This window comes from Macrobrachium nipponense, chromosome 27, assembly GCF_015104395.2.
Source record: "Macrobrachium nipponense isolate FS-2020 chromosome 27, ASM1510439v2, whole genome shotgun sequence".
Classification (NCBI taxonomy): Eukaryota; Metazoa; Arthropoda; class Malacostraca; order Decapoda; family Palaemonidae; genus Macrobrachium; species Macrobrachium nipponense.
The window spans coordinates 42,857,883-42,885,382 of NC_087216.1; the positions used below are offsets into that span (position 1 = coordinate 42,857,883).

The window sequence follows — 27,500 nt, forward strand, 5'->3', positions numbered from 1 at the left end:
TTTCGTCTCTCTTGGATTTTACCCTCATTTCCAACCATTTCTTTATCAAGTTTTTGGTGTTTTCTGATAGTTTTCCTTGGCCTTGTTTAGGAACTTTTCCACCTATCTCTTATACTGATTCCAATACAAATCTTGTTAAGTTACTATTCATTTTTTCATTACTTGCTTCCATTTCATCATGTAGCTTGGAGTACCTATTTTGTATTGCTAAACTAAGCTCGTCAGATTTTTCTCTTATGACAGGAGTGTTTATTTTCTTTCTTAAAATTAGTTTTTCTCTTTCTCTCCTTAGATCTAGACAAATTTTACTTCTCACCATTCTATGGTCGCTTGACTTTTACTTGTTTATCACTGTTACATCTTTAACTAAATTAACTTTTTCACTGAGAAGAAAATCTATTTCGTTTTGCGTTTCTCCATTTGGCTTCTCCATGTCCATTCTCTGTGTTCCTTTTTATAAAAAAAAAAAAGGTGTTCATGATTTTCAGATTGTTTCTTTCAGTACATTCTACAAGCATGTCTCCTCTGTCATTTCTTGTGCCTACTCCGAATTTACCAACAGCTCATTCCCCGTTCTTCTTTTGACCTACTTTAGCATTGAAATCACCCAAAACAAATGTAAATTGAGTCATATGGTTTTTCAAAGATATCTCCAAAGATATCTTCAAAAAAATTTCTATTGCTTCCTCTGTATGGGAAGTTGTTGGTGCATACGTTTGAATGATCTTCATTTTATACTTCTTATTTAGTTTGATAATATAATCAATCCTGCAATTCTATCACTAATAATATAAAATTTTTCTATGTTACCTGCAAGATTTTCATTAATAAGAAAACCCACTCTATTTTCTTTGTTCCTTTCATGTCCGAAGCAAAATATGTGACCTTTTAACTCCATATAAGATTCCCCAGTTCTTCTAATTTTACTCAATCCTATTATATCCCAATTTATTTCTTTCAGCTGTCCTAGTCACACAGCCAGATCTTCTTCCCTAGACAGAGTACTGACATTATACGTTACAGGGTTCAGTTTCCAAAGGTGGCCTGTCTAGTCCAGAGATCTTTAGCACCCTCTGCAGTGGGACGTATCTGCCTGCCACCTTGGACAGTTGTTCCACTGCCGCTGTGGACTTGGGGTCCGAGACGGGGTTGTTGTATTCACGCCTGGGGTTTGGTCATTTTTCATCGCTACGCTGGTCACTGCGGATTAGTGATGGTGGGAGACTTTGGTCTGATCGCTCACAGTAAACCAACCTAGTATGGGTGGCCCTGACTAGTACAACTTTGCTGATCATGGTAATATATATATATATATATATATATATATATATATATATATATATATATATATATATGTATATATATATATATATATATATATATATATATATATGCATACATATATATATATATATATATATATATAATATATATATATATATATATATATATACATTAAGATGTTTGTGCATTACTTTATGTTGAAAGTATTTCTTAGAGACTTATTAATGATTTAGAGGTTGAATGCTAGATTTAAATACATTACATATTAAACAAACGAAGGATCGTAACAATTATTTCCTAAAATCGTTATTATCTTATGTTTTCTTTCCAAATATTTCGCCTTCGTTGTTCCAACAAAACTAGTAAAAGTTACAAAACCTAATGAAGAATTACTAAATGAGACTCATATAAGTGATTTGACGTGATATACCTGACTTGTAAGAATTTGCATTTAATTGACTTATCAGACTGACAAATAGTCATTAATTTATTTGTAATGAATCAACAAACTGGTATGGATAACTTGAAATGAATGTCTGATGGGCATCGGGATTAAATTTGTGTAATACGTATATCTCCTGACGAGACTGGCGATGCTAAAATAGCAATAACATAAATGAAAAGAATAAAAGGAAAAGTTTTGAAAGGCCTTTGGGGCCTGGGAATATATTAAACCCTACTGTTTTATCAATCGAGGAAACGAAAAACTATCCGGTTAGTGAAACGTTTTGCCTAATATGATTTCAATTCATCCGTAACTCATAATCTGGTCAACATATTGAGTTACCAGGTTTTGAGATTTTGTAAACCAGCTTCTCAAATGTGAAAGTGCTAACCTTGCACCTGACAACTTCGTGGCCTGATCAGTATCAACATTAACAAGCTTCAAATATATGAGTGATAAGTAGTACAATACGTAAACGTTCTTGTCAACAGTACCGCGCGAAAAGATGATCGCATTACTTATCTGAAAGAATCCATTAATACTGTGGAAAACCCGGTCCTCGGATCGCCCTGACTGAAGTTCATCTCATTCATACGGCCGACTAGCTTTGAAAATTCCTTGGAATTCTTTTCTTACTTATGCTCTCCTTTTTTAAATAATAAGCATTCCTTTTTTCTAATAGGAGGACTTCATGTTATTTTTGGTGTACCATCTATTTTTTCTACTTTACACATCTTTTTTCATATGACCTCTCTCTCTCTCTCTCTCTCTCTCTCCCTCTCTCTCTCTCTCTCTCTCTCTCCTCTCCTAATTAATACACACACACACACACACACATGCATACATATATATTATATATATATATATAATATATATATATATATATATATATATATATATATATATATATATATATATATTTTATATATATATATATATATATATATATATATATATAAAACATCATGTGTAATCAATAAGCAATAAAAAATGACGTAGTTATCAAGCAAATAGACGTACGAATACTCAACATAAACATATGCAGAATGCAAGGAAAAGAACAGGGTAATGATTAGTAACAGATGTACGAGTACATTATAGGATGTCAGGATAACAGCTCAGGTAACTAGCACGAAGAAAATAGACACGAAACAGTACAAGAAAACTGGATCTCTAATAATTGTCAAGTAACACTTCATTTAGAGTTCCCTCGATGTTATCAACGAAAACATTCATTACAAGCCGAAGAAATAGTTTCATCAAATATGTAAAAAAGATCAAATACACGACACCATAACGAGGACAATGCTAACCACTGTGCAATAGCTCTCAAGAACACGAACCTCTTTGAGTTCCTTTGTGATTAGCCTTCCCGCCTCGCTCGTCACTTCGCATAGCTGCTCAGCCAGTTCTGCAGCTGCAGTTTGACCTGAAATACAGAATGAAATATGATGTTAATGACTTAATTTTAATAGTAGTAGCATTATAAGTGCTGTACTCTAATGACAAGCTTTGAAAATGACTAGACTTCCTCAGGACCCGTCCGGAGGATGTGTTTCGGAAAATGACAGGACAATGGGTAAAAAGAAAATGTAGAGGAAGTTAAGCACCATAGTAGGAAGATGAAAAGTGTAAGTCAGTAATTAGTGCAGCAAAAAGATGTGAATAATATGTTTTTCAATACAGTAAGATGCAATATGGCCATGATATATAGTGAGCTGTCACTAATGGGAATGCAGATTGATTACACGCTATGGATGAAGTTTTTATTCTGGATCTGTAGCCAACTAAGGCTGTGCCTAATGAGTATCCTTTCTGGCAACACGTGAATTTTAACATTTTATACTTTCTGGGCATCTCATACTATCTAGCATCTTGCCCTTTCTGGCATTCCACACTTCTTGCTATCTTGATGAATTTGGTATATCATGTCGTCTGATTTTTCGTGCCCACTGGTATCTTGTGGTGTCTAGAATCTCATCTTGGCTGACATCCTGTGCTATCCAACATCTCATCCTTACTGTCCTGCTATCCAGATTTCACCCTTTCTGGCATCATGTGCACTCTAGAAGCTCCTCTTAGTGACATCTCGTACCATCTTGCAGCTCTCCATTCTGGCAACATCTTGTGCTATCTGACATCTTTCGCTTTGTGGCATTATTGCTTTCTGGCATCTCACCCCTTCTGAACTCTTAGGTTACCTGTTATTATTTACTAACTACTTCATAAATTTTGCATCGAACATGCAATATTGATTACAAAAACGAAGTTAAGGGTGTTCGTACTCGTGACATCTCTTTAAGGAATATTTTCACTCAGAATTTTGCGCTAGCATAGTAAAATCTTTGGTATTTAGCATTATATTTAAAAATACTTCATTTTACCAATATTTACATATATGTTTTCAGCTCAATAACCTATGTGCATTCCTTTTTCGTTTTACTGCTATTTTCGTTTTTTGACATTTTTCTTTTTTAAGCAAGATTCGCATTTATAATCACACCTTCAACTTATCGTGTCTGATTAGCACCTTGATTGGACTACAGTAAAATGTTGCATATACAAATACTGTCCACTTTTGGTGTGTTACTGCACTCCCAAAGAGAGTCTTCATATTCTACTTTCGATTATATTTTATGACTTCCTCTGTGTGTGTGTGTGTGTTTTTTTTTTTTTTTTTTTTTTTTTGTCAATTTATTACTTTCAGTGGAACACCTAGATAGCGTGCAACGTAACTACTTTTACGATTCTCTAATTTTACTGATATTATTCTTCTAATATACATGGTATTTATATCTTTCCGTTTCTGTTCATTTTTCCTTATCTTAAGCAGACCTCTACGGCAAAAATGACGTTTCCGCACTGTCCTTGTATGTAATTATTATTCTGAGCAGTCATTTTGTTTAATGAATTAATGTAATGTAAATGAAATGAGATCATTAAAGACCAATCTATAATATAAACGTTATTAATGGCATTCCCTTTGTCTCCCCTAAAGCAATTTTCATGACAAATAATGCATGTAATGATAATAATCTTATGCATATTTCATATGCATAATTTCATAATTCATATGTTTGTGTGACTCCTTGCCTCACTGTTCTTCGAGAATTCACTCCCGGGCTATTGTCTGCTATCTACCGGAATTACGAAAGTAAATGTAGCTTATTAAAGATATGGTAAGCGAAATGGAATGGAATAGAGAAAGGTGAAAAGAAGTACACAGGACTGTCGAGAAAATGAACATTTTACGATTGGACCCCATTTCATTGCTGTGACAGGTCACCATGTTTATATTCACAGTTCTATCAATTACATTATTATTTTGCAATTTTAAGTCATTCTCATGGGTATAGGAATGATAAATGTTATCATTATTATTGTAGTTGTGCTAATAGTGAAGAATTTGTTGCAGTTGTCGTAGTTGTTGCCCTTTCAAAGCACCAGTTTGCTTGTTTTGAATAAATCGGGAATCGGTAGGCATGTTTCTTTGGATTTATTTGACCCGGCAAAGGCCCTTCCTCTTAACAGAGTCCCGTGAGCAAAGCATAATCGTGCGAGGGGTGAAAAGAGGCCTGGTGTGGTCCTCTTGGCATTTTACTGACAGGAAATCCTCTGAGCTTCCTTCAGTTTACCTTTATAATTCTCCCTCATCGCCTGGCTCATGACAAACTCTCTGACCTAAGGTCATGTGCAAACATTGTATGCCAGCCAGCAATTAGGGAATTTGATGGTTACTTCTGGCGTCATGACCGCGCTAATTGCTTATGGTTTTACGGGGTTTCATCGCTCTAGCGTTGCCTCTCGATGGAGCTAGGGAGCACTGTTAATAGGTGGAAAGGAGAGCGGGGGGGAAGGGGGTGATATTAATAGGGATTAGGACCCAATCGCGTGATCACCGGAAGTTTCTAGCATCAGAGGTATATTTTTGTCTCTTTTATTTTTATTTCTAGACTTATGACTGCATGTACAAAGGGAAGACGCCTTTCGAAGTGCGGTCTTTGTGTTTTGTACATTTTTCTGCTTATTGTTGTGCTTTCCGTGTGTTACATATGTGTGACTGTTTTCATTTTTAAACATTATAATGCATGCTCCCATTAGCGACTTGATACAAATGGTTGTTTTTTCAGGTTGTTTCCTGATACGGTTAACGGGGTTTACGTGCACAGCATGCTTACTGCGCTCCCATTTTGGCATCAATCTCCCGTTTAATCTAATATGCCAGAATATAAATATAAAAAGTGTTCAGCAATACTTAACAACAGTTTTAAGCGTAATTACTTCTTTTTTACTAGATGAGGAATTACAAAACGATGCCTTACAATAGTTTACATTATTGCACAAGTATGTATACTTCAAGGATTAAATCCCTGACATGCCATAAAATCGACAGAATCTCATGAAAATAATTACACCAATGACTTGCAGCATGAATATACTACCTGGGCGATTACGTAGCAAAATGGAAAGGGTTTTTGTTGGCGAGTATAATGCGCTCATAATTCTCCGTATTGCTAAAATAAGCGACTGGGTGAGAGCCAGGTAACATGGCAGGTTCGTCAGTACCTATCGTGATCACTGCGCTGTTTTGGTTCTGATTTTTTTTTTCTTTTTTAAACACGCCATAGTTGACACTACGTTGTATCTTGTTATCCTGGGTTTTTCTTTGTGCATGTGAATCCTTGTCGAATACAGATATTCTCGCATTTTCCGAACACCTTCCTTTCCTCGATGCTTAAACGGGTTTGTTATGCTATTTTGCCTTTGGTTACACGCTGTACTCAACACTGTTATCCCTCGTTGTGTTTGTTTTCCTGTTCGTTTGGTTGTTTGTCTAACGAATGATATGTCCATAATGCAGTGTTATAGATATACTCATATTATCCGACCTTTCGCGCATCTGAACATTAGTGTAGAATTTTGGTCTAAAATATTTTCTGAGTTTTTTAATGCATCCAAAAGTTCTTTATACTTTTATGCAGCAGAATTTTTTCTTATCCGAAATCTAACTTATGTCTGCAGTTGGTTTTCCTCTTATTTTTTTGTATTATCTACCTGACTATCAGTTCATCTGCTTTTTGTTTCACACGCAAACGTATCTTCATAATTGTTCGCTCACTAAAGATAAAATAGAGGGGGTAGCCCTACGAATGCTGACGTTGAGGAGAATCAAATCGCCTTATGGGTCATTCAACACCTTTCACAAATGATTCATTGGGGCCGATTAACGGATCAATTCTCTGTATAAGCATGGCGTGATTGTGAGGTCGGCGTAGTACGGAGAAGAGAAATCAATCATGATCGAATTGTGCGTATGAACCTTTAGTGGAACATGTGTCATGAGCAATAGTGAACCGTTCTGCGATTCCATGAACGTATGAATGTATATTGTTACAGATACGCATGCATATAGATACACACATATATGTGTGTATCTATGTGCATACATGAACACAGAAACACACACACATACACACACACACACACACACACACACACATATATATATATATATATATATATATATATATATATATATATATATATATATATATAATGGATGTATGTATACGTGCGTGCGTGTATGTTTGTATGTTTCAGTCTGTCCGTGTGCTTGTACGTGTGAATGTAAATATGACAGTTTTAAAAATGGTTGATACACTTACTGAGGAAATCGAGATCCAATCCCTCTGAAGGCTGTGTTGACCTGTTGCTACCGAGACTTGCATCTGGTGTGTCTGTTTTTCTATATTCCGGTTCGTCGTCGATCATTGGGACGTCGAGATCTTCGTAGAGCGAGCGTCTCTTGTTCTCACCGTCCTCTTGCTTCGGGGGCTTCTTGTCTTCTGGGCTGTCCGCGATGATCAAGACAGACTTCCTCGCGCTGGGCTGGGTGTTGCCCATGGCTTGTTTGTTCCGGAGATTGACGTTCCCGTCCTTCTTCTGCAATTGTTCGTCTACTTTTGGTCGATCCCGATGGTTCCAACAAGCCACCACCTTGTCCTCTGGGTCCTCCAGCTTGTCCAGCTTTTCAGTCTTTGGTGACGCATCCGGTGGCGTCTTCTTGTCTTTGTCCTCCCCCTGGTTTTTGGTGTTCTCTTCGTTGTTGTTATCATCCTCCGAATTCTTTTTCCCGTTTCCGTTAATTGAATCGATGTTCTCATTTGCCGGATAAGTAGGAAACGGTTTCGCCTCCTTAGGCGTTCCGTCGGGGGAGAGGTGGACACTCCCCTTTCGAGGGCGTGGCGTATTCGGAGCATCCACTGGATATCCCAAGATGTCATAGAGCTGTCCTCTCAGCGCCATGGCTGGATTGTACAGATAGTTGGGTTCGTCGCACAGTTCGGCATGAGTCTGCTTCGCTGGTTGCTTTTTGTCACTTGGACTAGGAGGATGGGAAAAGGGTGTGTTTGGAGGAGTAGGAAAGTCGTGAGATATGGGTTCCTTCGACTTGGGCACTTCGTAGCTCTCGGACTTGCTCCGTCTGGGACTCTGCGGCTGAGATATGGGGGACGGAGGCATCTCGGATATCAAGTCCTTTGTTCCGGGAGAAATCTGGCTGCCGGTCAAAGAAGGAACTGTAGAGCAAACATCACCATTCGACGCCTGCTGACTCGTAGGGCCTCCGGACGGAGGCGTGTTCAAGGGCATCGTAGGAAGAGACTGGCTGGTGGCTACAGTTGGCTTTATGGGAGATGGTAGATCGGCGGGCAGGTCCCCATCGCTTTCGTCATACATTGGGTTCATCGTTCCGAAACCGGTGTCTGAGTGAAAAGGGAAGTTCTTGAACAGAGTAGCCATTGGATTGAAGCTCTTTTTAGACGTTGCTGAGGTAGTAGAAGCTGTAGACGTTCCTGATGGTGATCGCTTGAGGCCATACAGCGCAGCGATTGCGCTCTCCTCCGTAGGGGATCCAGGGCCAGAATCTCCATCAGGGTTATCGTCGAAGGGTTCGGGTGTTTCTGTTAGGGGTTCGGACCCCTTCTTCTTAGGTAATACTTCACTCATGGCAGTGGACGTTTTAAATAGTGTGTACTTCTCAAAAATTTATAATTGCGGTATTGTTCACATGACACCATTAATTAAGTAGTACCTGAAAGAAAAAATATCAAGTTTAGTAACATGTACAGAAGACATAAAAACCATTCCATGAAATAAAAACCAGCATTGCATAGAATTCCACTGTATAAGTTTTATGAAGTCTAGGAGTATTGTTCGTGATGCAATTGATACAGAAAACGGTATTCATCCAGTATGCTTATATTTATATATCTAGTTTCATGTCTTGTTTACTTAACTTTTCTTACAACTTCTCTTCTAATATACATATGGACAATTTAGCCCCTAGTTTCTTGCTGTGGTACCTTATAATAATAGAATGATATTTTTGAAACATGAAAAGGTAATCGATATTAATCAAAAGAATTTTTTCCAGATTTTAAAACCAAAGTGAAAATATATCTTCCTAATTACCGACATGTGGTTTCTTAAAGGAAATTCAATTTTGAGACAGGTCGAACTCTATGTGCGTGTGAGTGTGTGTGTGTGTGTGTCTGTCTGTCTGTGTGTGTGTCTGAGAGAGAGAGAGAGAGAGAGAGAGAGAGAGAGAGACATGTCATCATATTGCTTTTGCTTATTATAAATATTGATGGCCAGTAATAATTTATACAGAATCTCTTTGGCCTAAAGAAAACCACAGGAAAAAAAAGGGAAGGAAGGAGGGTGACGCTAAACTATACAGGAAGTGAAGGAGATATGTGAAAAGGAGAAGCATCAGGAGAATTCCGAAGATTAGATTAAAGGAATAAGAAGCAGTCGATGGATCGTGGATGCAATGATAAGGCCCTATACATACATATATATATAGATATATATATATATATATATATATATACTATATATATATATATATATATATATATATATAAAGGTTTTTTGCCACGAAGGAAAAAATGAAAAAGCGAGATAGCCGAGTACTTTCGGTCCCTGTTCAGACCCTTTACTAAGGCAAACTGATTTTACAGAGGACAACATAATCAAAAGAAGGCTTAATATCCAAACTGACACTACAAGATTAGCAATAAGGGCGATTTTACATCTACAGAAAGGAGAAACGCCTGAGGGTAGCCACACCTTGGAGACACACGCAGTAAACAAGTTATTCTACCAGAAAACAGTACATTTTGAAAAACACGGAAGCATATACAATTTAATATCAAGAAATTTACACAAATTTTCCCAAAAAATTATTATTAATGAAAAGACGAAAGAAAATATGAATATATATATCGAGCAAGAGAAAGAGGGAGAGAGAATATCGAACCAGAGAGAGAGAGAGAGAGAGAGAGAGAGAGACAGAGACAGAGAGATAGAGAGAGGGGGAGAGAGAGAGAAAGAGAGAGAGAGAGAGAAATAATAACTATATACATGTGGGACTAATAAATTAGTCCCACATGTATATAGAGAGACAGAGAGAGACAGAGAGAGAGAGAGAAATAATAACTATATACATGTGGGACTAATTTATTAGTCCCACATGTATATAGTTATTATTTCTCTCTCTCTCTCTCTCTCTCTCTTTCTCTCTCTCTCTCTCTCTCTGGTTCGATATTCTCTCTCCCTCTTTCTCTTGCTCGATATATATATTTATATTTTCTTTTGTCTTTTCATTAATAATAATTTTTTGGGAAAATTTGTGTAAATTTCTTGAAATTAAATTGTATATGCTTCCGTGTTTTTTCAAAATGTACTGTTTTCTGGAAGAATAACTTGTTTACTGTGTGTGTCCTCCAAGGTGTGGCTACCCTCAGGCGTTTCCTCCTTTCTGTAGAGTGAAATCGCCTTATTGCTAATCTTGTAGTGTCAGTTTGGATATTAAGCCCTCTTTTGATTATGTTGTCCTCTGTAAAATCAGTTTGCCTTAGTAAAGGGTCTGAACAGGGACCGAAAGTACTCGGCTATCTCGCTTTTTCATTTTTTCCTTCGTGGCAAAAAAAACCTTTATTTATACGTAGCATCACGATTTATATACTTCGTGATCAAGTTATTCATATATATATATATATATATATATATATATATATATATATATATATATATATATATGTATATATATATATATATATATATATATATATATATACATATATATATATATATATATATATATATATATATATATAGATATATATACATATATATATATATATATATATATATATATATATATATATATATATATATATATATATATATATATATGTATATATATATATATATATATATATATATATATATATATATATATATATATATATATATATATATATATATATATATATATATATATATATATATATAGATATATATATATATATATATATATATATATATATATATATATATATATATATATATATATATATATATATATATATATATATATATATATATATATATATATATATATATATATATATATATATATATATATATATATATATATATATATATATATATATATATATATATATATATATATATATATATATAATATATATATATATATATATATATATATACATATATATATATATAATATATATATATATATATATATATATATATATATATATATATATATATATATATATATATATATATATATATATATATATATATATATATATTATATATATATATATATATATATATATATATATATATATATGAGTGGTAAAAATGTCCTGTTACAACAGAATTCCATCTAATAAAAGGAGCCCATAAAAACGCCAATATATAGAAAGAAATTACTATATTTCAGAGACTGCTGGCTCTCTTTAGGTTTGTAATGAATAAGAAAAGTTACAGAAAAGGCAGTATTTATAGCAAGAGATCTCTCCACCGGTAAACAGTTTTTAGGTCACCCCCACTAATAATTCCTCTTTAATCCTCTTAAGCGTTGGTTGAAGGAAGATTTTATCTATGACGTCTGAATCCCAGGCGCTCTTTGAGATGTCCATTACCTGTATTTGTTCAATCAAGGCCACCTCTATCATCTGGCTTTTTTATCGAAAGTTGCTGCTATAAATCATACATGACAAAGTCCAGTTTATTTTGTGGTTATGGTTATTTACATGGTTAAAATTAGCTGAGCTCTGTTGTCCATACCTAACTGACCACTTATGTTGTATTAATGTCTGGGGAAGTGATTTACCTGTAAAACCGATGTAAGACTGGTCACAGCCTATGCATGGGATTTTATATACTCCTGTCCCTGGGGCTTGTCTTTTGCTGGACGTTAATCAGGGATTTGGCTAGGGAATTTGGGTAGATAAAGGCAAAAGGGTTACATATTTCGAGAGTCTGGGTCACCGTCTTAATCCTATCCAGGTGTGGAATTTTTATTTTATTGTTAGGTATCTCTCTGGTCTTGTCTTGAGGGGGTCAGTAGAAAATTACGTTTGCTTTATGAATTCCTTTCTCAGTGATATGGTCAGGATACCTTAAAAACGAAAGCTGCTTATGAATTAGTTCAAATTCCTTTTCTTGGATAACTGGGGAACGAATTCGTAAGGTTCTCAAGAATAGGTTGCTGGTTACACCTATCCCGAAACCTTAGCCAAATCCCTGATTAACATCCAACAAAAAACAAACCCCAGGGACTCAGGAGCACACAGGACCTCATGCCTAGACTGTGACCAGTCTTACATCGGTTTTACAGGAGAATCACTTCCACAGACATTAATAAAACATAAACTCTTAGTTAGGCATGGACAACAGAGCTCAGCTATTTTTAACCATGTAAACAACCATAACCACAGAACAAACTGGAATTCGTCACCTATAATTTAAACAACTGTCGATACAAAAGCCAAATAATACGGTTGGCCTTGATTAAACGGACAGGTAATGAACGTCTCAAAGTCCGCCTGGGATTCAGACGTCATAGATAAAATCTTCCTTCAACCAACATCTAAGAGGATTAAAGAGGAATTATCAGTGGAGGTGACGTAAAAACTGCTTCCCTGTGGATGGATCTCTTGATATTAATACTGCTTTATCTGAAACTTTTCTCATGAATTACCTACCTGAAGAGAGAGACAGCAGACTCTGAAATATAGTACTTTCTTTCTATATTTTGCCGTTTTTATGGGCTCCTTTTATTATATTATATATATATATATATATATATATATATATATATATATATATATATAAAGTGTAAGATGCCCATTAAAACACACTGGTTTAAAGCTAAAGACTATATTTCAACGGGCTCACTTCCACCCTAGTCAAGGAGCTTCATTAGTTAAATATATAGTGGGAGATATACCTTAGAGCTTAGACGATGTCTGGGGTCGCCCTAAGCCGATGCTGTTGGTTCTGTTAATTTTCTTAATCCGCTTCATCATTGCCTTAAGGAAGATATTGTCACTCTGGTTAGAGTCCCAGAAACCATTGGAAAGGTTGATCCTATTATCTTGATGTTTTATCAGTGAAGATTCTACCATCTCACATTTGTATCGACAGCTGCTCTTACATAAAATTCGGGATGAGTTCCAGTCCATGGTATGGTTCGTGCTATTTATATGATGGAAAATTGCCGAACTATGTTGTCCATATCTAACTGATCATTTATGTTGAGTTCATTTTTCTGAGAGAGATTTTCTAGTAAAACTATCGTAAGACTTATCACAGTCCCTACAGGGGCTCTCATAAACCCCTATATCCTTGGAAACTGGTTTCTACTGAACGTTAGTTAAGGATTTTCCCCAGTGTATTTGGATAAGTGAAGATGAAATGGTTGGATGGGCCTAAGATTTGTGTGGTCTCTCGTAAATTTTCCATGTGAGGGATTATGATTTTATTTGTGTATTTTTCCTTTTCTTTGTTTTCTGTAGGTTTGTAAAAAATTATCTTTGCTTTGTGTATGGCTTTTTCTATCATGCGCTTGGGGAATTTTAACAAGATAAGTTGATTTCTGATTGTTCCAAAATCTTTGTTAAGAAAATCTGGAGAGCAAATTCTCAGGGCTCTAAGAAATAAGTTGCTTGCAATGCCGAGTTTAACTGAAATGTCATGATAACTGTAAATGTTTTCCTGAAGTCAGTAAATTTGGTTTTGTTATTAGTTCTGATGATTAAGACATCTAAAAAGGGGATTTGGTTATTGATCTCTCATTCTGCTTCAAATTCTATGCTCGGGAACAAGGATTTTAATTTTTGTAGAAACACATCAAAATCGTCCTACTCGCTTTTCCATTACGTTAATATGTAGTCTACATAACGAAGCCAAATCATATCTGCAGGTTTGCTAGGGTTTATAATTACTGTTTCAAAATACTCCATAATAAATTTGTTAACACAGGACTAAGCGGGCTCCCGATACTACAACCGAATTTTTTATGTTAAAAGTTATAACTTTTACCGTCAAAATTCGATTGCAGTATCGGGAGTCCGCTTAGTCCTGTGTTAACAAACTTATTTATGGAGTATTTTGAAACAGTAATTATAATCCCTATTAATCCTGCAGATATGATTTGGCTTCATTATGTAGACGAAATCTTAACATATTGGAAAAGTGAGACGGGCGATTTTGATGTCTTTCTACAAAAATTAAATTCCTTGGTCCTGAGCATAAAATTTAAAGTAGAATGGGAAAATAATAACCATATCCCCTTTTTAGATGTCTTTATCATCAGAATTAAAACAACTATCAATTCACTGTCTTCAGGAAAGCGACATTCTCTCTTTCATACATACATTTTTATAGCTTTCATGACAGTTCAGTTAAACTCGGCATAGTAAGTAACTGAATTTGCTTCCCAGATTTTCTTAACAAAGAACTTGAAACAATCAGAAAACAACTTATCCTGTTAAAATACCCCAAGCACATAATAGAAAAAGCAATTCATAAAGCAAAGAGCATTTTTTTTACAAACCCACAGAGAACAAAGAAAAGGAAAAATACACCAACAAAATCATAATCCCCCACATGGATAATTTACGAGAGATCACGCAAACCTTAGGCCGCCCCAACCATTTCATCTTCACTTATCCGAATACACTGGGGAAATCCTTAACTAACGTTCAGTAGAAACCAGTTTCCAAGGATATAGGGGTTTATGAGATCACCTGTAGGGACTGTGATAAGTCATACGATAGTTTTACTAGAAAACCTCTCTTAAAAATATTAACTCAACACAAACAATCAGTTAGATATGGACAACATAGTTCGGCAATTTTCCATCATATAAATAACACGAACTATACCATGGATTGGAACTCATCCCGAATTTTATACAAGAGCAGCCGTCGATACTTTCAAATGGAGCCTGGGACTCTGACCAGATAGACAATATCTTCCTTAAGGTAACACTGAAGCAGCTCAAGAAAATTAACAGAACCAACGGCGTCGTCTTAGCGGCGACCTCAGGCATCATCTAAGGGCATATCTCCCACTATGTATGTCGTTAATGATACTCCTGTCATTCACTGTGGCCTTTTATACTTGAGACATATCCTGTTTTTTAACGGAAGAATATATATATATATATATATATATATATATATATTATTATATATATATATATATATATATATATATATATATATACACACACATATGTTACCTGCCCTTCAAGGGTAGTTAAGAATTTGAGTGCTGCTCTAAATTTCTTCAAGAAGATTTTGAACATAATTTTAGCATCTCTGATTTTTCAAAGTACCCTAAATATTTCCCTGAAGGTGGTTTCCATTGCAAAAAGCATAAAATGTTTTTTCAGTCTTTACAAGAGAGGCTTTTAACAATCAAAATGTGCTTACTTTACTTTACAGTGTCAAGAAGTATTCCTAATTTCGTTATTAGACTTTCAGGTAACCTGAAAAATATAGCGATAAGTAATTCTTCTTAAGTTCCCCTGGCTGCATTTACAAGGTTCCTTGCATAAATTGCAAATTTTAGAAAAACTGATAATCTTGCAAGGGACAGGAAACATACATTAAACAACAACAACACAGGTATACAACGAGAGAAAAGGACATATGTCGATTGGATTATTTTTACATATCAATAATTTTTATCATAGAACTGAGTGGGATGCGGATAAAGTTATTTTATATTGTAAAACTATACCTCGAAAAAATGAAACTGAATCTTCTTCAGTTAAATATTACGGTGAATTATTGAATGTAAGTCAGGCAAACTACGAACTTGACTTTTATTGTAAAAGAGATTTTAAAGTCTGTTTCTGCTTGATCACCTGTTGAGCTGTCTCTGTCTAAAGTAATGGTCTTAAATCATTTCCTTGATTTCTTGTCATTTTTCTGCTACGATGTTTTCTTTGTAAATCATACTCGGCGTTTTTGTCATTCTAACTAGAAGAAGTGTTTAAATTACGCGAAAGAACTTGGAACATCATTTTTTTTTCCTGAAGCCTCATCTGTATTTTTGAAACAACAGAAGAACTTTCTGTTACTTATTTGTTTTGCTCTGAAAAGCAATTCAGCCAAATTAAAGCCACGCCCACCGGTTTTGAATTGAAGCAGTCTCAGAAAACTGACATTTCATTAACAAAACGATAAATGAAACTGACTTATTGTTCTCTCTGCTTCTTGAATCTTTCTTCAGTGTCAAAGTTTTAAAGATTATCTAAGTCACAAACGTTCTTAGATCATTCTAATTCATAATCATTATATTTACAGAGCTATTGACGTTTTCACTGTCCCATGAGATTGATTAAAAATCAGTAATTTTTTATTTAATCTCACTGATATGTGTGGCTAAAACGCATGTAAATGTTTCACGAAATTATGACAGCTTAATTCCACATGCCAAGGTGACTAGACCGGCGACGCTTTCCGTGAGTAGCCTAGACCAGTAGAAAGAGAAAGAATGGGGAGGGGATATGAGGGTCGACCGACAGCCGCATTTTGTACGTGATACTAGATGTCTATGTCTATATATGCACATGCGGGAAACAGAATTTTATTGGGTCACCCTGCTTCTCGGCGTAATAAGATTTCTGTGCATACTGGGGTTGGAGGTACAACTGTTGGGATCCCTGGAGTTTTCGTCCCATATGTGGGTATTGAAGAAATGGTGATGTTGATAATAATAGGGTAATAATATTAGTGGACATGCGGGTAATGTTTATAATAAAGTTGAAGTAAATAATCAGTTACAGAGGGTATTGCGCCTGATTGCCAGGGGAATAGTATATATGGAGCTGTTTTGATTGATGATGTTAACAATTTTAGAGCGAGGTATGGCCGCTTTAGTTAGGGTTCAGTCAAAATGATAGTGGATATTGTTTTTATTTTTGTTTATTCATTTACTTTTTTTTCTTTTTGCTTTATATATGATGAACCGGTGCTGCCAAGGACGTGATTGTTAGTATGGTTTTTGAGCCAGCCCTAAGTGAATTTAGATTTGTATAAACTGTGGCTGGACGAGGGCGTCCAGGGTAGGTGGGGCCAAGCGTCTGAAATAATTATTAAGATATTTATTAAAACATGAGCGCTGTTATGGATATGTGTAGTCAGTATTTTGTAATATTCTGCCTGGGGATAAATCGAGAATCCTTTCGCGCTTTGTAGTCAAGGATTCATCACCTTTGGAGATGGCGCAATGTGCTGAGTCATCCGCCAAAGAATGAAAACTCAGTTCGCACGGACGTTCATACGTGACCTGGAGATCACGGGTTTTTGTGCATGAGGGGAAATGGAGGTGTGTGAGGCACATTCGATCTGGTTTTGATCAGATCTCATGGGTGGGACCATTGACTGTACATACTTGAGTGTATGACACTGTCTGTTCCACTATATGATATGGAAGATGAGGGATTGTTGGGCACTTGGGACCCGCATCTCGCAGCCGGCATGGAGCTCTTGTGTGTGTGTGTGTGTGTGTGCGTGTGCTGCTGAAATGGGTAAGCATACTCATAGTCATGCCCAAAGTGTATATTTGACTTTTGCCCCTTGAACATTGACTTCAGAGTTTTCCCTTTAATATGTGACCTTTGTCCCAGGAGCATTGATTATCATTATTTTGATGTAATTTGCAATTTATTTGTGTATTTATGCGGGATTCCTTCTTTCTCAAATGGATCTGGAAGTCCCTAATGGAATGATACTGGTTATAGGGAGCCTATGACTATCAATTGTATCTTTTGATTGATGTTTAGTTGTTGGAGAGAAAGGGATGTGACACCGTTGTTGTCCAATCACCAGGTTTATTTTGGTTCCCATTTTTTAATTCTTTTTTTAATCGAGTTTCCATCTTCTATGTGGTGGGCATCATGTTTGGGTGTAGAAGCTACAGTTTCAGAACTTGTCTGATTTAGCTAATCAGTTATTTTTTTTTTATAAACAAAGTCTATTTTTTATCATTCTGAATCTGATATAGCAACCTTAGATAATTATGAGCTGAGCTGTATGAGAAGTTGGTCGCGAGAGAGTGCAGCAGGGCGAGAGAGAGAGAGAGAGAGAGAGAGAGAGAGAGAGAGAGAGAAATGCTCCGCTCGGTTTGAGGTTCATCAATATTACCAAGATACCTCGTTGAGGTAAACTCATAACGGCCTCGCAGAGGTTGTAACTCACACACACACGCATACACACACATACACACACATACATATATATATATATATATATATATATATATATATATATGTTATATATATATATATATGTGTGTGTGTGTGTGTGTGTGTATTTGTGTGTTGTGTGTATGCATATATATGTGTGCGTGTTGCGTTTGGTACCTTTGCAAAAATATTCATGTCATGTCTGTACAATAGGATATTCAAGCACTGCATTGCAGGTAATAAAATTGTTGATAGCATTGCAAGTATTTTATTCCGAAGACTCACAGAATTTATATTCTCGAGCAACATCAATATTTTATGTGTATTGTCCCCACGCTATGAGCATTTTCTTTAGTCACCTCATGTTCAACACTAACCTTATTTTATTTGAGACCGATATTATAGTTTCTGCATCCCCCATTAACCGGCCCCCTCCTCTCTCTCTCTCTCTCTCTCTCTCTCTCTCTCTCATTTGTTTCTATTTTGTCTTTGTCTTTTCAGTTTACTATAACATTTACCGTTATTTTCATAAACGCACACATACGAATAATGTACATATATATATATATATATATATATATATATATATATATATATATATATATATATATATATACACACATATATATTATTATATATATATATAATATACATATATAATTATATAATGCTCTTTGATATGTAAATGCCTTCCGTCTTTTTCTTTCATCAGTGAGGTGTGTAGCTTATGACGTTCTAAGCAGAATAAAGAAAATAAGATATTGCCCAAGAAAAATGTTCCTTCTAGATAAAGGTTCCCCTTTCTCTAAAACCCTCTTGGATTTCCATTTATAGATCTTTTTCGTGACAAAGCGGGTGAGGGTTTATTTTTTTGATTCCATATATGCATACATAACTTTGTATTAATGAAGCAGTTTTAGTTTTCTGTAAAAGAAAATTATTCTGCCGACTTTGTCTTTCCGTCCGCACTTTTTTCTGTCCGCACTTTTTCTGTGTGCCTTCAGATCTTCTCGTAACGATAAATTAGAAGCCACCACGTGGCCGTAGTTAAAGTTTCATGGGCCGCATCACATACAGCATTATACCGAAACTAACGAAAGACAAATCTATTTTCGGTGATATTGATTATACCTGTTTACTTTTGCTGATGGTTCATTTCCGGTGAAATTTGGGGTTGCGCCAAGTTTTGCCATTTTTGATCAGAGTTCATCTTCAGTTGCCCTAAAAGAATCAGACATCAGTTTTTGCTCAGATGTGTAGATGATGCTTTCTTTAATCTTCACAAAAACGCAGTGTCAGTTACTCTTCTGATCAGTGTTAATAGTGAGATTCCCTCGATGCAGCTCACTGCAGAATACAATGATCATATTTGTATACCTTTCCATATTCACCATAATCCATGTTCATCTTTTTTCACTTGTAATGTAAGGCTACCCAGTCTCTCCGGAAATGTGTTTAGATTCTAGTAAAGTGTTAATGGGTCACCGCTGCCCTTAGAATTTGTGACCCTTGCTATGCTGAGAGAGAGAGAGAGAGAGAGAGAGAGAGATAGAGAGAGAGAGAGAGAGAGAGAGTCTGATGATAGAAAAAACATCAAGTGAATGAATGATTTGACATTTGAATGAATGAACTTCTTTCATCATACAGAAACAGAACGATTTCAAGTTAAATAACTTGTATTATCACACACGTAGGGGTGCTTGCTATATAATACCCGCATAAATAAGATTAGATATACGCACATCCTATCACCTACTAACATGAAATTTGCATAAATACATAGATACATTTATGCATACATACACATATCTTATATGTATGTGTACATTTGTGCTCTATAGAAATCCGACCCACACGACCGATCTAGACGAAATTTTGCACACGGCTCTCATTTGACCAAGGAAGGTTTTCGCGTAGGTTTCAAACCCGTACCCGCGCCTTCCTGGGTACTTTATTTACTGCTGGTCTTAGCAAAGACCCAGCCATGGAATAACAATTTGTACTGGTGTGAAACGTGGAATGTCGGGAACGTAGGTTCGTACTTTTCTCACCCGGTGTTGGGACGAGCAAAGTGACTGGCAGGAATTGCAGCAACGCTCACAAAATTTTTCCCGCATCTACTTTGAATTCTTTAGTTGTGTAAAGTATTTATACAATCATTGAAAATTATGTTCTTCCCTCTTATTGATAATTCGGTATAGAATTTATTGCTTTAAATAAACATTTTAATCAAAACCACACCACGTGTTACTTCCCTTCTAAGGTATATATAAATATATATATATTATATATATATATATATATATATATATATATATATATATATATATATATATATATTATGAAGTCTTCTGTATGGTTTTAGCTTACCTGTTACGGAATGAATGATAATGCAAAACTTGTCTTGCTTTTCTTTAGGTTCAAACCCATAAACACATATGCGCACACAAAGACGCACAAGCACACAACAAACACGCACCCACAAACACACACACACATATATATGTATATATATATACATAGTATATATATATATATATATATATATATATATATATATACATATATATATGCGTGTGTGTGTGTGTGTGTGTTTCATTTTAAATCACGAAGAGCAAAAACTGTGATGATTATACGAGCAAAGTTACAGCTACGAAGGAAAACTTAAACACACTGGAGATGCTAATACTTTCGTCTTCTATATATATATATATATATATATATATATATATATATATATATATATATGAAATGATCTTTTTTATTCAATCTTACGAGTGTCTGGTCATATTCTTGATATATCTAAGAATAATGCCAAAATTACTCCCTGACGTCCTCTAGGATTTACAAGGAAAACGAAATGCCAAAGTCTATTGAACCGCTACACCTAGCAGCGAAAGTTCACGGAGTGGAACCAACCAGCCAATCAGACGTCGGTTGCCGGTTTGTAATCCTCTCACGACAGCAATGAATCGAATATGGATCGCTTCAGGATGACGGGATTTCGGCTTCCATCCCCTTTTGTCTTATATCCAAAAAATTATCGCATATAAATAGTAACAAAACAAATCTCTCTCTCTCTCTCTCGTCTCTCTTCTCTCGCTCTATATATATATATCTATTATAATATATATATATATATATATATATATATATATATATATATATATATACATATATAGGCGTGTGTGTGTTTGCGTGGGTGTGTATTTCTCTGTGACTATACGAGTGCCTTTCCATGAGTACATACATTTTTGTGTAAATAAACCATTACATTTTTTAACACATCATCAGAACAACGTATCCTGTACAAGATACTGAATGATATCAAATTGAACAAACCCGTCCAGTATGGCTGGGGAGAGAGAGAGAGAGAGAGAGAGAGAGAGAGAGAGAGAGAGAGAGAGAGAGAGAGACATATCAGGGTGGATCAATACCCGCCTTACTCTGGCCGACCCCATCGATCATCTGGAAAATGGTAAGGAAATGACGTCTCAGTGGAATAGACAAACTCTAAGAGAATTTGAAGTGAAGATGATCAACGAAAACTATAATGATAATGACAGATATACTATATGGAAAAAGAGGTAAGCTTCATTAGAATACATGATATTTCTGACGAGGTGTCGACCAAATTTGAGATCTGGGGTCATCTGCCAATTTCATCTACTTGAAGACTACAAGATGAATAAGAGCGTAGGATCGAATAAAAGAAACTTCTATGATCCTGATGTGATGGAAATTGCTCAGGTCTAAAAAGAAGCCGCGCTCTGCATTCTCTGAGTTGGAAACAATGAGCAGCGCTCCGCATATCATGGATTTTACTGACACTCGGGAATCCTCAACTTAACGGGAAGGTCAGTGACGAGGTCAAAGACTTCAAGGTCAGTTATAAAATGCGAGTCCCTCAGCGACCGAAGTTCATTGTTTCAAATTCATTGGCGTCAATCAGCGTCTTGAAGATCCGGGGGCAGGTCAAGGGCTTCAGGGTCATTTATATAAACCAATGGCTGAAGGGTCGCTCGCCTAAGTCAAGTACTTCAATAAAATATTGTCTGAATATTTCAAAACTGGATGATGGCTCATTTTCTCATATTTCCTATTTCCACCATTTGCGGACGTCGTTTCTTCATTTATTCTTTTTGTAGGTTTTGCAACCTACTAAAAAGCAAAAAAGGAGTACGGCTACGAAAGAAGAGCGCCTGCAGCTGAGACTATTGCATAATTACGCCATGGCTTATGGATCTATCAGCTTCGGGCCTCTCTCTCTCTCTCTCTCTCTCTCTCACACACACACACAAACACTCATAAGTATTTATATATAATATATATATATATATATATATATATATATATATATATATATATATTTATATATATATATATATATATATATATATATATATATATAATATATATATATATGCACACACACACACACAACTGCAGAGAAATGAGGGAGGGGTGGGCGGAACTTGCCTGTGCCGTTCTTTTCTTTGTCGGGTTTGTGGATCGTAAACATAGATACTCTGGTTGTGACTGTACCGATAGCCTTAGTCAGTGCGACGACAGATTACATAAACGACTCTGTAGATACTTAGTCTGTAAGCCGGACGCTCTTCATGACGTCATGAGGGCCGGGAGAGAGAGAGAGAGAGAGAAATCAAGACAGATAGACAGACAGAGAGAAAGTGTGACATCAGTGTGGATATTCTAGCGCACCGAAGACGCACTTAGCTCTGCCCGATTCCAAAAGTAGTCGAATGACTTCGTGGGATGAAAGTAGACGAAGGTTTTTCTACGCGACGTGAGATCCAGCCGGCTGAAGCACAGGTATGCTTCGCATCACGTCTGGCTCCCATCCCCCTACGATTCCCCCATTTCCTCGCCGCCTCCCTACGCCATCCGCCACCCATTCCCCGCCCCCCTCCGCCCTACCCCTGGGCCTCTTTGCCCCGCCCTTATGCTCTTTAACCCTTCCCCGACAGTACAGAAGTCGAACGGAAGAGGGAGAGTTCACCAGCGCAGGAGACTCTCTAAGGAGGAGAAATAAATAACGTCCCTTTTCACCTCAACAAATTAATGTTTTGTTGTTATTTTAAATTTTGGTTGGCCTGACAGATCTGGCTCAAATTCCGCAATATTGACATTCTCATCTTTATGTGTGTTTTGCGTGCGTGGATTCGTGGAGGCATACGCGCGCACACACACACACACACCTCACTGCAGATATTGCTGCTGCATTGTCGGAGTTGCGGCCGCCCCTTCACCTACTACGAGGGAACTTGAGTTTTAAATAGATTATGGATCCTAGGCAGTGCTTTTCATCTATTTTCTTTCTCTCTTTTTCGAGGAGACTCCTTTGCATAGGGTAAACCAACGATAAGTTGTTTACCTTTCCATAAAGAATATTGAATTAAAATCAAATATAAACGTTTCTTTCTATTTTATATTTTAAACTGAGATTATTACTTTTGTTAAGATATTTCTTTTCTTTTTTTAAGGTTAGATTAAGATGATTGTCATTTTCGTCCAGTAATAAAATATATTAGTCCACTATTTTTTTTTGAGAATGAGATCACATTCAGACATTATACTTGAACATGTCACTGATCTGATCGCCCTTTTCATTACCACGAGGAGAGAATGAGCGAAAACATTTCATAGTAAAGAGACTCAAACTTATGATTTAATTAACCTTCATTATATAAAGATGACAAAAAATAGAATGATTTTATTTGTGAAAATACCACGCCGATAAAGCAGCCTTTTTCATTGACATGAAGAGAGAAACATGAGTGACAGAATGTCAGCAGTTGAAGCGGTTGCAAATGAATTCAGACGTCGATAAATAATTAGCTTCTGAATTAGGTTCATTTCCCCTGCAAGCTGTACTACACTAGGGAGAATCATGCCGTCACTCTTCAAAAGGGAATGGAAAGATTTCACTAAACGCCATTGTTAGGCGTCCTGAAGTCTCTCTCTCTCTCTCTCTCTCTCTCTCTCTCTCTCTCTCTCTCTCTCTCTCTCTCTCTCTCGCTAGCGATATGAATGACGATATTGCCATTTTTCAAATATCTAATAGGTATAAATACAATGCTCATGTTCTTCAGTTCTCGAACTTGTCATTATTATTATTATTATTATTATTATTATTATTATTATTATTATTATTATTATTATTATTATTATTATTATTATTATTATATCAGTGGCTTTCTTAACGGCTTTAAGAAAAATTGCAGCAGTGGAAGTTATTTGATTAATTCTATTTCCTTTTCCTTTATTCACCGATTTTCGCCAAAATGTCGTTGGTGACTTTCCCGTTGGCTTTCAGATCTCTGTCAAACTTCAAACAATGCTTCAGTAAGGCTGTCAGATGTCGCCACCTAATCAGTTCCACTTTTTTATCCTCTGCCTCTGTCTTCGTTGAAGGAATACAATATTCTTTTCCTTCTTCTTCTTCTTCTTTTGAGTGAAGGTGTTACATGATGTAGTATCTTGAAGCAAAGTCAAAATTAGAATTTTAAAATCAATCATTTAATTTAGTGTGTTATGACTGAACTTAGAAGTAAAGACTCAACATTATGTGTTGATAAGTGACCGTAATCTATCGTTTCTTTTCATAACGCTTAAAGAATCCTTCAGTCCATGAATATTATACGTGATCTGATAACTGGATACTCTTAATCATACCTGAGTGTTTGTGTCGTAAAATCACCAGGGAATGAATGGGGAACGCGGTCAGCAAGCACTTCCATGTTATTTCCACGCTGTCAAAGCCAAAGTGTGCATTTGTATGCCTGTGTACAGAAAACCATTTGTGATTTGAAACTTCAAATAAGCGCGTATAAATATCGGAAATACGTTTTTTGCTTTCTTAAAATTAAATGGCGTTAATATAGTTACAATTTTTGCATAATCGACGGTTAATTAAAACGTCAATGTCTATATTTCTTTATGTTTTGAATTTAAAGTAATTCTAGTCGTCCACATCGTGAAATATCAAAAGTATTAAGAAACTCAAAGAAATGTAGTGTTTTAAAAAACACTACATTTTAAATACTAGATATGAAAATCAGATTATGCATACATACATACATACATACATACATACATCATACATACATACATACATACATACATACATACATACATACAATCTTTATGAAACAAAGTTGTTAAATACTTTATCACCTTAAATTGAATGATGAGTTCCAAATCTCCACCTTCTCCGTTGAGGTCCACTTAGGTCTCTTATGGCTTCGGTTTTTATAGGGAGGGATCCACTAAAGTTATTGTTAATGAAATGACCCAATGATCAAGCTAAAACTAATTTCAAGATGTACAAATATTTCACGTGTTGCCAGTCATTTTTCAAAAAAAATTTATAGGATGTTTGTAAACTTCACAGTAAAGTTGTCTTTAGTTTTAATGGGTTCATCCACCGCAAGGCTACAACAGTAGTCATAAGTCTGGCAGTCCTTCGTATTTTACCCAAAATATATCAGTATCAACACTGATAAATAGTATTAGTAATGTTTCATCCAACAAAGGAGAGACGTGGCAGTGACTGCAGTCTGGTATTTGCTGGGAGCCACCAGTTTTTTGGAAAAATGACTTTTGATATAATATATATATATATATATATATATATATATATATATATATATATATATATATATATATATATATAAAGTGATTTTTCTTAAAATATATATATTATTTTTTCGTAAATCATTAGTCACTTACTTTTTTTAAAATTTCATAAAGAACGTATGTAACTATGCATGTATAGTCTGATTTTCATATCTCATATCTCTTTTCAAATGTCGAGTTATCTTAATTCTTTGGGTCTCTCATTACTTTCAACATTTTATGAAGAGGGAGACGAAAATTACCTTAACTTCGAGATGTAAAGAAATATAAACATAGGCCTAAATTTGAAGGGATTTTCTAGTGTGCCAAATTCAGGTTGTTAATAAGAGAGAGAGAGAGAGAGAGAGAGAGAGAAGACGAGAGAGAGAGAGAGAGAGAGAGAGAGAGAGAGAGAGAGAGAGAGAGAGATTATTTTTCATATAAAGTAGGTTAATTTTAAGGCTTAAATGTTCATTACAACTCTAATTTAACCCCTCATTATACATTCAAATCCAAAGGCCGCAATAGGAAGCGTATTTTACGTGCCCTAAAGATTGGACGAAAAGAAAATTATTTAAATCGTATAGACACCCTCTGATTAACTAATAACACCAATTTCATCCCTTGCCTAGGCATATCACTGTCTACAAAGGATGAAATGGTGTTATTAGTTAGTCAGAAGCTATCTATAAGATTTAGATCATTGTCCTTTTATCCAATCGTCAGGGAATGCAAAATACGCTTTCTGTCGCGAGTTTTGGATTTGAATGTATAATGCAGCGTTAAATAAGAGCTGTAATAAGGAAATATGCTTTAAAACTAAACTGTTTTATATGAAAAAAATACTCTCTCTCTCTCTCTCTCTCTCTCTCTCTCTCTCTCTCTCTCTCTCTCTTATTAACAACCTGAATTCTGGAAACTAGAACATTCTTCATATTTAGGATACCGTGGTATATCTCCTGCACATCATTTATGTATTATATATATATATATATATATATATATATATATATATATATATATATATATATATATATATATATATATTTATGTATACTGTATAGCTATATGTGAGTGCGTTTGTGTGTGTGTGAATTTTTGTTACTCATTCAACACGTGACTTTTTCTCTGTTCACAAATATTAAGCAACATAATCGCTTAATATTCTAATCTCTATAGGACGAAGCACTTATCAGTCTTAATTCGCCTGTGATGCTAAGGATTGGATGTGACCGAATGCTGAACCTTAAGGACCAAATGCTTTGCCTCTGCTAAGGTCGAAATGATTAGCAGAGGCTAAAAAAAAAAAGGCAATAGGTTGGAAGACAAATATAAGAAATTTCTAGAACAGTGCGAGTAAAGAAGATAATAAAACCATCTGTAACAATTATTTTATGAAAAGAAATATAGTTCACACAGACAAAATAAATACTAATACGTAACATATTGTTGCAAACGACTTTGAGCTAACCGGGATTGTTTACAATAAACAATTCGTACAAAAATACAAGTTTATGGTAAAGTTTACACCTTGAAAATTATAGC

General features: G+C 35.3%; 1 protein-coding gene across 1 annotated transcript in view; it reads right to left on the reverse strand.

The window, feature by feature from the left end:
- LOC135200685 (uncharacterized) overlaps positions 1-27,500 on the reverse strand; it is a 67,270-nt gene that overhangs the window by 38,798 nt on the left and 972 nt on the right. The window contains exons 2-3 of the mRNA XM_064229293.1: positions 7,396-8,822; positions 3,073-3,158 (exon numbers count right to left, since the gene is read on the reverse strand). Of these exons, the coding sequence (XP_064085363.1) occupies positions 3,073-3,158; positions 7,396-8,737 (1,428 nt within the window). The 5' untranslated portion in view covers positions 8,738-8,822. The remainder of the gene's footprint in view (positions 1-3,072; positions 3,159-7,395; positions 8,823-27,500) is intronic.